This window comes from Pristiophorus japonicus, chromosome 10 (genome assembly GCF_044704955.1).
Source record: "Pristiophorus japonicus isolate sPriJap1 chromosome 10, sPriJap1.hap1, whole genome shotgun sequence".
NCBI classification, from domain to species: domain Eukaryota; kingdom Metazoa; phylum Chordata; class Chondrichthyes; family Pristiophoridae; genus Pristiophorus; species Pristiophorus japonicus.
In genome coordinates this window covers 172,894,218-172,907,588 of record NC_091986.1, presented here as the reverse complement: position 1 = coordinate 172,907,588, position 13,371 = coordinate 172,894,218, and the positions used below count along the sequence as shown (strand labels likewise).

Here is a 13,371-nt window from a genome sequence, read left to right as displayed (position 1 = left end):
AGTTGTAGCAGGACTTCTCTGGTTTTATACTCTATCCCCCTTGCAATAAAGACCAACATTCCATTTGCCTTCCTGATTACTTGCTGTACCTGCATACTAACTTTTTGTGTTTCATGCACGAGGACCCCCAGTTCCCTCTGTACTGCAGCACTTTATAATTTAAATGGAGAAAAATTGCAATTTGTTTTTCTATTTTTTCTGTCAAAGAGGATAACCTCACATTTTCCCACATTTTACTCCATCTGCCAAATGTTTGCCCACTCACTTCGCCTATCTATATCCCTTTGCAGATTTTTGTGTGTCCTCCTCACAATTTGCTTTCCATACAATCTTTGTATCAGCAGCAAACTTTGCTACATTACACTCGGTCCCTTCATCCAAGTTATTAATATACATTGTAAATAGTTGAGGCCCCAACACCGATCCATGTGGCACCTCACTAGTTACAGTTTGCCGGCCTGCAAAATGACCCTTTTATACCGACTCTCTGTTCTCTGTTAGTTTGCCAATCCTCTATCCATGCTAATATATTATCCCCAACCCAGTGAACTTTTTTCTTGCGCAGCAACCTTTTATGTGGCACCTTATCGAATGCCTTCTGGAAATCCAAATACACAGCCACTGGTTCTTATCCACCCTGCTCGTTACATCCTCAAAGAACTCCAGCAAATTTGTCAAACACGATTTCCCCTTCATAAAACCATGCTGGCTCTGCTCGATTGAATTATGCTTTTCCAAAATGTCCTGCTGCTGCTTCATCAATAATGGACTCCAGCATTTTCCCAACGACAAATGTTAGGCTAACTGGTCTATAGTTTCCTGCTTTCTGTCTGCCTCTTTTTTTTAAAAAAAAGAGGCGTCACATTTGCGTTTTTCCAATCCGCTGGAACATCCCCAGAATCCAGGGAATTTTGGTAGATTGCAACCAATGCATCCACTATCGCTGCAGCCACTTCTTTTAGGACCCGAGGATGCAAGCCATCAGGGTCCAGGGGACTTGTCCGCCTTTAGTCCCATTATTTTACCAAGTACAACTTCTTTAGTAATAGTATTAAGCTCCTCCCTCCCTACAGCCTCTTGATTATCCACTGTTGGAATGTTTTTAGTGTCTTCTACCGTGAAGACCGATACAAAATATTTGTTCAAAGTCTGCCATTTCCCTGTTCCCCATTATTCATTCCCCACTCTTATCTTCTCGGGGACCAACATTTACTTCAGCCACTCTTTTCCTCTTTATGTACCTGTAGAAATTCTTATCTGTTTTTATATTTCGTGCTAGTTTACTTGCATAATCTATCTTCCCTCTATTATTTTTTTTTAAGTCGTTTTTTTGCTGGATTTTAAAAGTTTCCCAATCCTCTGGCCTCCCACTCGTCTTTGCCTCGCTATATCCTTTGCAGACTATGTCCTTCTCACAACTCTCTGTCCCACCGATCTTTGCATAGTCAGCAAATTTGGCTATAATACACCCAGGTCCCTTCATCCAAGTCATTAATATCAATTGTAAGTAGTTGAGGCCCCAACACTGATCCCTGTGGCACCCACTTGTTACAGTTTTCCAACCTGAAAATTACCCATTTATCCCGACTCTGTTTTCTGTTAGCCAATCCTCTAACCATACTAACATATTACCCCCAACACCATGAGCTCTTATCTTGTATAGTAACCGTTTATATGGCACCTTATTGAATGCCTTTTGGAAATCCAAAGACACTACATTTACTGCTTCTCATTCAACCACCCTGCTTGTTACATCCTCAAAGAACTCAAATAAATTTGTCAAACACAATTTCCCTTTCATAAAATGTTATTGACTGCTTGATTGTATTATGAACAATTACTTCCTCAATAAAGGATTCCAGCACTTTTCCAATGACAGATGCTAGGCTAACTGGCCTATAATTTCCTGCTTTCTGTCTCCCTTCTTGGGTTGCATTTCTTTTGCTGCTTGACCAGCAGCTATGAAACTCTTTTACTGCTTGGCTCCCAATCAATTCTCATGGCCATAAGAGAGGCCTGTGTATGCGTACTTATAAGCAAGCACAGATCTTGACTCCCAGATATTAATCTCAATATTTTGAGGGACAAGGATGATCTAGAAATAATTTAAAACTTTTTTTTTTTTTATAAACTGTTCACGGCATGTAATTACTGGTAGAAAAGCAACATTAGTTGGCCATCCCCAATTGACCCAAGATAGAATTGGTGAGCCTTCTCCTGCAATTGCTACAATAGTGTAACGGAAAGGATAGGAGTTATAGGGCATTGATCACGCAAACTGCTGTGTCCTCTGTAAATTCTGTGTCCATGGATTCCAAGGAGCACATATTAAGCCAGACTAGACACCAGACACGTTATACTCCAGGCTATATCCAATCCTAGCAATGAGACACTGGGGCCGAAATTCAGCTCCCCAATAAGGCCCGTGACCGTCCGTTTGCAGCGGCAGCGTCGAGTGGCCGCAGATTTCTAGTTGAATGGCCACCGCAAGCTAAATTCAGCTTGGGGGTTTTTTCTGGCGGTCCCCACTTCCTCTCCGCCGCTGACGGCCAGCCGTGCGTCATCAGTGCACGCACCGCCTGACCACCCACCTTCCGCGAAATTTAGCGTGCAAAATATTATAGCCATCTCAGACAGCTTTTTCTGTCGCTGCACCTTGTATGTTCTCTCTCTGCCCTGGTGGTGCGGCAGACATTAAAGGTGATGGCCCAATGCCACGGCCGCCATTTGTTTTTTTTTGACGGCCGACTTCCATGTCCACCGGACTATTGTGCCCCCTGGTTTTGCTGGGCCTCCAACAGGCAGCCTGGTAACCCCTTGGGTGCCAGGCTGCTGGCCCGGCCGAAACCCTCCCTGGTGGTCCAGTGACCGATCATGACTGATGGCAGATTCCTTCCCCTTTAACGGAGGCAAGATACGTGGTGACGCAGATGCGCAATGACGTCACCACCGTTCTGCTGCTAAGTGACGGTGGTGGAGAATCCATCCCGCCTCCACGTCCGCCCCCCACCAGCACTTACCACCACACTTCCACCGCCTTTATGACAAACTTCCTGGCCAATTGAAAAAGATAAAGCTGAATTTTGCGAAACCGAAATGGCAGGGAAAATAAAACTTTAAAAAACGGAAGGTGCGCCAGCTTTCAGGCAGGGCTGAATTTTGGCCCCGCTGTCTTCGCCAAGTTATCTTGTACCACATCCCCTTTGGAATCAGGGCAGAACCAGAATTTGGCATAAAAATAAATCTTGCAGCACTGCTAAGTGGAACCCAATATTGGACTTGCTAAAAATAACTGTACAGTATGACTAGTTGGTGCCTTGTGGCCCAAGGAGCAAAAAGGAGAAAAATTAGGTGAGGGTTTAAAGAAAATGTTATAGAACTAAACAAGAACATACTGAAGACACCAAGGTAGGGGAGGGGGAAAGAGTTGGAAAAATACATTTTATAGTCTCCAATCACCATATACCACTTGTGTTTATCCCTGCATTTTCTTTATTATTAATTCCACTTTTGTTCACTATTTCCAACTTGTTCACTTTATCCTATTCATAGAGTTTTAGATTGATGTCGCTATTTTTTCATTTCATTTGAGCAGCAGATCTCATGGGGAAATCACATGATCATTCACGGCAGTTGTGATTTCCCCCAATCTCCATAGATAATGGTTTGTTTTGGAGTGGGAGTGGGGGTGCCAAGACAAGATAGAGGGTTCTGGTTACAGCTTATAAAGAGACACCCATCATAAAGGGTGGAATCTTTTGCATTTGTGTGGGTGCCACATGTTCAGCATACAATTTTAAGCTGTCCTTTCTGAATTTTGCAACTTTGGGTAGTTTTTGAGGGATTGTTTCCAAGGTCCTTTAAAACTTGTGTGGTTTCAGTGAACATAGTGTACAGATCAGAGGCATGTTTATGAGCACTTGTCAATGAGGTTGTTGTAATTGAACTTAAGAGCAAGTTTGAAACTGCAGAGCCATCAGAATCCACGACTGGAATCTACACAATACAAATGGGAGTGTAAATTAGCAGATGAAGAGTCCTAAATTAATTCCTGGCATATTTGTATCTACAAATGATATCTACAAACGATAGATGGAAAAACTTCAGATAGGATGCGTCACAAAATTGAGATATGCGACCTTCTTTGAAACTTTCGCTAAGTCCTGAGAGGGAACTTGGATGCATCTATTGCCTATCTGTGGCCCCAAGTTTCTACAAGATAAAAAACGGGCGCCCCTCCGAGCTGGGCGCCCGTTTTTCGCGCCAAAAAAAAACCTCGCAATTCTGGAGCGTTCTGCAGCTCCTTGTCTGCCTGGCGCGGCGCCCAGGGGGGCGGAGCCTACACTCGTGCCGATTTAAATTAGTTTTTTTTTCCTGCCGGCAACGCTGCGCGTGCGTGTTGGAGCGTTCGCGCATGCTCAGTGTGAAAAAAACATTGGCACTCGGCCATTTTTGTAGTTCTTTGTAGCTGTTTAATTATTGAACATTTTTTTAATAAAAGCACATTAGCACTTGCAGCCTTCTCACTGTCTCCTTCCCCCCTCCCCCGCGGGAACAAAATGGCTGTTTCATTCCCCCCCACGGCTGTTCCCTTACCCCCCCCCCCCTCCCCTCCACGGGAACGAAGCGGCTGTTCCGTTTCCCCCCCCCCCCCCCCCCCCCGGGAACGAAGCGGCTGTTCCCTCCCCCCCCCCCCCCCCCCGTCCCGCGGGAACGAAGCGGCTGTTCCGTTCCCCCCCCCCCCCCCCCCCGTCCCGCGGGAACGAAGCGGCTGTTCCCTTCCCCCCCCCCCCCCCCTCCCCTCCCCTCCACGGGAACGAAGCGGCTGTTCCCTTCCCCCCTTCCCCCCCCTCCACGGGAACGAAGCGGCTGTTCTCTTCCCCCCCCCCCCCCCCCGTCCCGCGGGAACGAAGCGGCTGTTCCGTTCCCCCCCCCCCCCCCCCCGTCCCGCGGGAACGAAGCGGCTGTTCCCTTCCCCCCCCCCCCCCCTCCCCTCCCCTCCACGGGAACGAAGCGGCTGTTCTCTTCCCCCCCCCCCCCCCGTCCCGCGGGAACGAAGCGGCTGTTCCCTTCCCCCCTTCCCCCCCCTCCACGGGAACGAAGCGGCTGTTCTCTTCCCCCCCCCCGTCCCGTCCCGCGGGAACGAAGCGGCTGTTCCCTTCCCCACCCCCCCCCCCCCCCCGTCCCGCGGGAACGAAGCGGCTGTTCCCTCCCCCCCCCCCCCCCCCCCTCCCCCCCACCTCGTTCTGGACGCCTAATTTGTAACCTGCGCCTGATTTTTTAATGTGAAGAACAGGTTTTTTCAGTTCTACAAAAATCTTCACTTGCTCCATTCTACTTTAGTTTGGAGTACGTTTTCACTGTGGAAACTTTCAAATCAGGCGTCAGTGGCCGGACACGCCCCCTTTTGAAGAAAAAATTCTGTTCCAAAGTCGAACTGTTCTACCTGACTAGAACTGCAGAAAAAAAATGTGGAGAATTGCCATTTCTAAGATAGTCCGTTCTCCACCAGTTGCTCCTAAAAATCAGGTGCAAATCATGTGGAAACTTGGGCCCTGTGAATGGACATGTTAACAATCTGTGTGTCAGACAGGCTTCTACTCCCTTCAGGTACTTTGTAAATTCTCAGAGGTAATTTAAAAGGAAACTTAATGCCATGTGTCAGTGGCAACCAAAGATCTGGCTTACAAGTACTTAAATACAAAACAAAATGATAGCTGGACTTCAAGGGCTGTTACGAAGAGAGATTACACAAATTAGGGATGTATTCCCAGAATTTAGATGATGATTAAGGGATGACCTGATCGAAGTTTTCAAGATATTAAGGGGAACTCATAGGGTGGATGGAAACTACAGGTTGAACCTCTCTGGTCCAGGACTCTCTGGTCCGGAAATATCTGCGATTCAGCATTAGTTGGCGGAACTGCTGCTTTCCTGGGCTTGGAGCTCACTGTTAAGCGCTCCCGTGACGCAAGGCATCTCACTCTGCTTCCTCATTGTGGAATTTGACAGCGCAGTGTGAAGGGGCATCAGACCTGAGACAGAGAAATGACCAATCACCAACATTCTCCGCCTCTCCTCCTTCACTCAGCGATCACCAGCACTGATGTCCTGTGATTTGGAAAATTCTCTGTTTTGGCACCGGTCAGGTCCAGAGGGTGCCGGACCAGAGAGGTTCAACTTGTATTTCCACCGCTGGTTGGAGATTCTAGGACTAAGGGGCATAGTCTAAAAATTAGAGCCAGACCTTTCAGGAGTGAAATTAGGAAACATTTCTACACACAAAGGGTGGTAGAAGTTTGGAATTCACTTCCTCAAATGGCAATTGATGCAAGATCAATTGTTAATTTTAAATCGGAGACTGATAGCTTTGTTAACCAAAAGAATTTAGGGATATGGGCCAATGGCGGGCACATGGAGTTAGGTTGCAGATCAGCCATGATCTCACTGAATGGCAGTCAAGAGGCTGAATGGCCTATTCCTGTTCCTATGTTCCTACCTCAGCTAGAATGACATTCTAGATAACTTCAGACAATCAACATTATATTTAAATTGCAGTCTTTTACAAGAGACCTAATGGCCAGCCAGTTTTAAAGTGCAAAATATAGTTGCCTGAACACAGAAACAAAAAGGAATTTATCCTACATGCATAAACATGCTGCTGCCAGCAACAGGATAAATAGCTGTGAAAAAAACTCAAGATGAGACCTTATACAAAAACAGTGGGAAGAATATGTCTGAAAAATCGCATCTGGTGGTGCGAGTGTCTATGGAATTTAACATACAGTGTTTGTCATTCTCAATATACTGTTGTGAAGAGGAGGAAGTGAGGGATTTTGTTGGAATCGTAACTGTAGCTCCATGACACTGAGGCACAAGTGCTATGAATTTATTTGTAGTCCTGACTGGGCTTTACTCCCACCAATTTAACAGACTTCTTCAACCTGAAAACCGACCAGACTTGTAAAAGTGCAAGTTTATGTACCACATGTGAGCCAAGCTCACACTGAATGGATCCATGCTACTAGAAAGTGAGTAGCCACTGGACTGAGATAGGGTTAAGATTGCAAATTCACCTGAGTCACATTTACCATTTACAGCTCAGTCTCAGCACTCTAAAACCAACACACAAGGATAAGCTGTAACTGTCAGTCCTTCAAATCAAAAATCATAAAAATCACTAATCACATGCTACAAGATCTGTACATGCTGCTGTGCTTCAATCCCATTGTCTGTACAGACCAGAAAAATGTTGTACTTACTTTTTGTTGTTTGTGCAGATCAAGCAAGTCACGTACATGATGTCTCAGCATGTTTTGACACTTCCACATTTCATTTAATGCTCTGTTAAAAATGAAAACAAAAACAGCCAATAACTTCAATTAAACTACGGTACGATTCAATCAACCTTATTTCCATAGCCATCAGGACACTACAAAAAAAAGAATGGAATTCATTCCATTTAATTCACAGAAATACACAAGAAATTCCAAAGAAAAGGTATTTTGGCATATCAAGCCCAATCAATTCAGACTCCATGTCTAATTAGTCTATCTGTTAGCGGTTTTTAATTTGCATTACTTTTGCAAACTACCATACCGACTCCAATCTCCCTTTCCTCTCCCACAGCACTCAAATAGCTATACTGAAACTCACAAATTATATCCTCCGTGATTGTGACCATGGTATAATATCCCTCCAGACCTCGCTGCATCCTTTGCTATGGTCCAGCACACCACCCTTCTCTAAATGAATCTCCTGTGTTGTCCAGTTCAATGAGTTTACCCTCACTTGGTTCCACACTTGCTTATCCAATTGTAGCCAGAGCAGCTCTTCCAACTTCAGAGCCTTGAGAGTCTCCCAAGGATCTATCCTCAGCACCTTCCTCATCCTCATCCAAGTGCTGCCAATTGGCGACATCATCTGGAATTTTTTGAGGATGTAACTAGTAGAATGGACAAGGGAGAACCAGTGGATGTGGTGTATTTGGACGTTCAAAAGGCTTTTTGACAAAGTCCCACAAAAGAGATTTGTGTGCAAAATTAAAGCACATGATATTGAAGGTAATGTACTGACGTGGATAGATAACTGGTTGGCAGACAGGAAGCAGAGAGTCGGGATAAATGGGTCCTTTTCAGAATGGCAGGTAGTGACAAGTGGAATGCCGCAGGGCTCAGCTCTGGGACCCCAGCTCTTTATAATATACATTAATGATTTAGATGAAGAAGGAATTGAGTGTAATATCTCCAAGTTTGCAGATAACATTAAACTGGGTGGCGGTGCTAACAGTGAGAAGGACGCTAAGAGGCTACAGGGTGACTTGGACAGGTTAGGTGAGTGGCCAAATGTATGGCAGATGCAGTTTAATGCACGAAGGCAGAATATTATCTGAATGGCGGCAGATTAGGAAATGGGGAGGTGCAACGAGACCTGGGTGTCATGGTTTATCAGTCATTGAAAGTTGTCATGCAGGTACAGCAGGCGGTGAAAGTGGCAAATGGTATGTTGGCCTTCATAGCTAGGGGTTTTGAGTAGAGGAGCAGGGAAGTCTTTCTGCAGTTGTACAGGGCCTTGGTGAGGCCTCACCTGGAATATTGTGTTCAGTTTTGGTCTCCTAATCTGAGAAAGGACGTTCTTGCTATTGAGGGAGTGCAGCGAAGGTTCACCAGACTGATTCCTGGGATGGCATGACTGACATATGAGGAGACTCTGGATCAACTGGGCCTTTATACACTGGAGTTTAGAAGGATGAGAGGGGATCTCATAAAAACCTGTAAGATTCTGACAGGACTGGACAGGTTGGATGGTGTAAGAATGTTCCCGATGTTGGGGAAGTCCAGAACCAGGGAACATAGTCTTAGGATAAGAGGTCGGCCATTTAGGACTGAGAGGAGGAGAAACTTCTTCACTCAGAGAGTTGTTAACCTGTGGAATCCCTGCTGCAGAGAGTTGTTGATGCCAGTTCATTGGATATATTCAAGAGGGAGTTAGATATGGCCCTTACGGCTAAAGGGATCAAGGGGTATTGAGAGAAAGCAGGAAAGGGGCACTGAGGGAATGATCAGCCATGATCTTACTGAATGGCCTACTCCTCCACCTATTTTCTATGTAAGACATGGCTTCAGTTTCCACGTGTATATTGACGACACCCAGTCCACCTTTCAACCATCTCTCTTGATCCTCCCACTTTCTCAGAGTTGTCAGCCTGCTTGTCAAGACATCCAGATGTAGATGAGTTGCAATTTCCTCCAATTAAAAATTGGGAAGATTGCAGCCATCACCTTTGACCCCGACACAAACTCTGTGCCCTTGTCACCAATTCCATCCCCCACTGTGTCAGGTTGAACACAGTTCACAAACGTGGGAATGTTGCGAGACCCCCAAGCCGAGTTTCTAACCCCATATCCTCTATCACAAAGACCTCCTGCTTCTAACTCCACAACATCACCCCTTCCGCCCGTTAGCAAGTACACCTGCTGCTGAAACATTCATCCAGACCTTGGTCACAATCAGACTTGACTACGCCAATACTCTCTATAACTTCATGTCATCGTAAACTCTGCTGCCCATATCCGATTCTGCACGAAGTCCTGTTCACCCATCACCCTGTGCTTGCGAACCTACATTGGCTCCCCTGTCCCACAACGCCTCCCATTTAAAATTCTAATCTTAGTGTTCAAATTCCTTCCAAGGACTCACCCCTCCCCAAGTCTTCCCACCCTCTTAGGAACTCTAAATTCCTCCAACTCTAGCCTCTTCTGCATCTCCTACTCCCTTTTGGCAGACATGCCTTCAGCCATTTGTGCCCTCGGCTCTGGAATTCCTCCCTAAATTTGTTCGCTGCTTTAAGACTCTCCTTAAAACCACCTCTTAATCAAGCGTTTAGTTGCATATTGCAGCACATTGAGCCATAAAAGGGCAGATGAAGTATAATGTGGGTAAATGTGAGGTTATCCACTTTGGTAGGAAGAATAAAAAAGCAAATTATTTTTTAAAATGGAAAGACTACCAAGTGCTGCAATACTGAGGGATCTGAGGGTCCTTGTACATGAAACAGAACAAGTTAGCATGCAGGTACACAGCAAGTAATGAGGAGGCAAAAGGAATGTTGGCCTTTATTGCAAGGGGGATAGAGTATAAAAGTAGGGAAGTCTTGCTGTAACTGTTCAGGGCATGGGTGAGACCAGACCTGGAGTACTGCATACAGTATTGGTCTCCTTATTTAAAGGAGGGACATACTTGCCTTGGAGGCAGTTCAGAGAAGGTTCTCTAGGTTGATTGCAGAGATGAAGGGGTTGCCTTATGAAGAAAGGTTGAGCCTATACTCATTGGAGTTAAGAAGAATGAGAGGTGATCTTATTGAAACATACAAGAATCTGAGGGGGGCTTGACAGGATAGATGCAGAGAGGATGTTTCCCCTCGTGGGGGAATCTAGAACTAGAGGGCATAGTTTCAGAATAAGGGGTCGCCCATTTAAAACGGAGATGAGGAGGAAATTTTTATCTCAAATCTTTGGAATTCTCTACCCCAGAAAGCTATGGAGGCTGGGTCATTGAATATATTTAAGGTGGAGATAGACAGATTTTTGAAAGATAGGGGAGTCAGGGTTATGGGTAGCAGGCAGGAAAGTGGATTTGAGGCCAAGATCAGATTAGCCATGATCTTACTGAATGGCAGAGCAGCCTCGAAGAGCCAAATGGCCTACACTCCTGCACCCATTTCTTTTGTTCTTAAAAAAGGAAAATGCTCTGCTTAGCAAACAGAAACAACTGGTCACTGGTTCTCAAGCAGTACTTTTTTCCCCATTCTTCACCACCCTGTGTCTACTGACGACAAACTGATGCTCAGTATCACTATTTTTTGTGCTAATGCAACATTCCAAAAAATTACATTTTCATTTGTGATTACTGTTCCTCTGTACAATGAGAAGTTGGAATATTGACAACAGTATATGTAAAAGAAAGTTATTAAGCAGAACGTGTAGTTTGAATGTCAAAATATATGAAGCTTTCTGGCATTTAAACTGCACAGTTTAAAAAGTCATAGGCACTGATTTTATTCTTCTCTCAGTTTCATTAGTTTTGGCCAAATAATGCCAGGCACAGGTGAACCCAAGGCATCAGAGACTGCTTCCAAAGATTCCAGTGACCAACATTAAATACAGTAACCCAATATTAATTAAGTACAGCTCTCCATTTCCCCCCAGTGCTACCTCACTAGAACATGCTCCATAATGAGAACACACATTTCAGAAATCAACAATTGATATACAATTACAAAGACCAATCATCAATAGATTCCTGGAAATACTAAATCCCTCTCTCCGACTCCACCATGCACCGTTATAGGTTACAGTGCAGCTTTAATACGACACCACTGCTAATGATGTTAATGAGGCACTGAAATTTCAGCATAGCTACCACCTCCCAGTAGTGGCACACAAATTCCCCATGATAGTGGAAGTAAGAGCACCACAAAGTGTCAATTCCACAGTGGGGTTTAAATATTCTATGAACTTCATGCGCAGCTGAGCAATCTCCAACAGCTGATGTGTCTAGTATAGATGGCAACAGGAAATTTAAATAAAGGAAAACTTTTTAAAATTATGTAGTTGGGAGATTTCAACTCAATCTCAACAATTGTCAGACTCGATAACTCGGAGAATTTGAGCATAAAATGACTTCCTCTGTCAATAGTTGCAACAGTTGATCAAGCTATGCCCCTCCAGAAGCAGAAGCATACATCTGTCGTTCAGGTGCTTTTACAACGGTGCTCGTTTAGCTTGGATAGCTGAAGAGCAGGATTTAAGTGCTGGCTCTCCATGTTTACACCACTAAAACTGTCTCGCTTATTCAGATGGCAGAAACATGGATATAAAATCTCAAGACTTGAGCTTGTGCTCAATCATCACACACAGCTGAATATGCAAACTGTTCTAATTAGCACTGTATAAGCACATAGCTATATAAAAAGAGAAAATATGTTTTCTTAAATACTGAGGCAGATCAAAGTGACAGCAATGAAGCACTCCTGCAACTGCAAAGAAAGCTTGAATTATATCCATGGCATTTAGTCAAATCAATTTGAAAACATACTTTACAGCATTGGTGTCCAGGGTTGCATAAAGATAGTACAAACACTTCATCCTTTCTGAAGTCTCCAAATTGTGAGGCACCATGTACTGCGCAAATATCCGTTCAACAAGTAATCTGTAGGTTAGAATTTGAAGCATGTTTAAGAATTTAACATACACCTTAGTTTGGTTTTAATACTGATGAACAACTGAAGTCAGAGTTCAAGTGTAGATTAAAAATATAAAAAATCAAATAGCTCAGTTAACACTTTCAAAGCAGTAACAATTACTTTGAGCTCAGCCATGTGATAATCAAAAAAGAAAATTAGGTTGAATCCAATCCAAAAGGACAGGAACTCCAAAAAGGACCTGAAGTCTTACTGAAGCGGGACCTGTTGCAAGTAGAGTCATTAGCTGTCACTTAAGTGGTAAATATAAATCATGTGTCCAATGTTGTATGCACCAGTATATCTCATTTAAAGAGGGATTGTGAGGTGCACATGGATGATCACATATAATAAATGCTTTGATATAAACTTGTATCACTTAGTTGGAATGAAGATGCAATTCGGTAGAGAAGGCTGAGAGGTGACCTAATAGGAGGCATTAAAATTATGAAAGGTTCTGATATTGGTACAGATACAGTGTTTCCACTTGTGTGGAAGAGCAAAACTAGAGGCCATCAATATAAGATAGTCACCAAAAAATCAAATAAGGAATTCAGGAGAAACTTCCTTACCCAGAGAGTGGTGAGAATGTGGAACTTGCTACCACAGAGTGGTTGAAGCAAATAGTATAGATAAATTTAAGGGGAGGCTAGATAGGCATGAGGGAGAGGGGAATAGAGGTTAGATGAGGAAAGATGGGAGAAGGTTCAAGTGGAGCATAAACACAAACATGGACTGGTTGTGCTGAATGGCCAGTTTCTGTGCTGTGTATCTGATGTAATAATGCCAAAAACATTATAGGAACCAATTCTGCACACAAGAGGTCACACTTCCAACCCAAGGGCAAATTTATTTGACTGGCATGTTTATTATACCCTGCAACATCGATCATTTTTATTTCAACCAAAAACAGCCGTTCTATCACTTTATCTGTGGGAAAATATTTTGTTCTACCACTCAACATATATCACTATGGTTGATCACTTGTGGACACTGCAGTATTCAAAAGGGATTAAACACAAAACAAAAAAAAGCATAACAGCAGTTTATGATCTCTCAGTTTATGTAGATTGCAAGAAAAAAAATCTATGAACCGATTTCAAAATACAGCAGAGTGAATATTTTAAAGC

At 44.0% G+C, this 13,371-nt stretch overlaps 1 protein-coding gene across 5 annotated transcripts in view; it reads right to left on the bottom strand.

Moving 5' to 3' along the window:
- LOC139275199 (sister chromatid cohesion protein PDS5 homolog B) overlaps nt 1-13,371 on the bottom strand; it is a 297,515-nt gene that overhangs the window by 139,827 nt on the left and 144,317 nt on the right. For all 5 annotated transcript variants that reach the window (XM_070892340.1, XM_070892337.1, XM_070892338.1 and 2 more), the window contains 2 exons: nt 12,097-12,210; nt 7,263-7,344 (listed from right to left, as the gene is read on the bottom strand). In XM_070892340.1, coding sequence (XP_070748441.1) covers nt 7,263-7,344; nt 12,097-12,210 — 196 coding nt within the window. The remainder of the gene's footprint in view (nt 1-7,262; nt 7,345-12,096; nt 12,211-13,371) is intronic.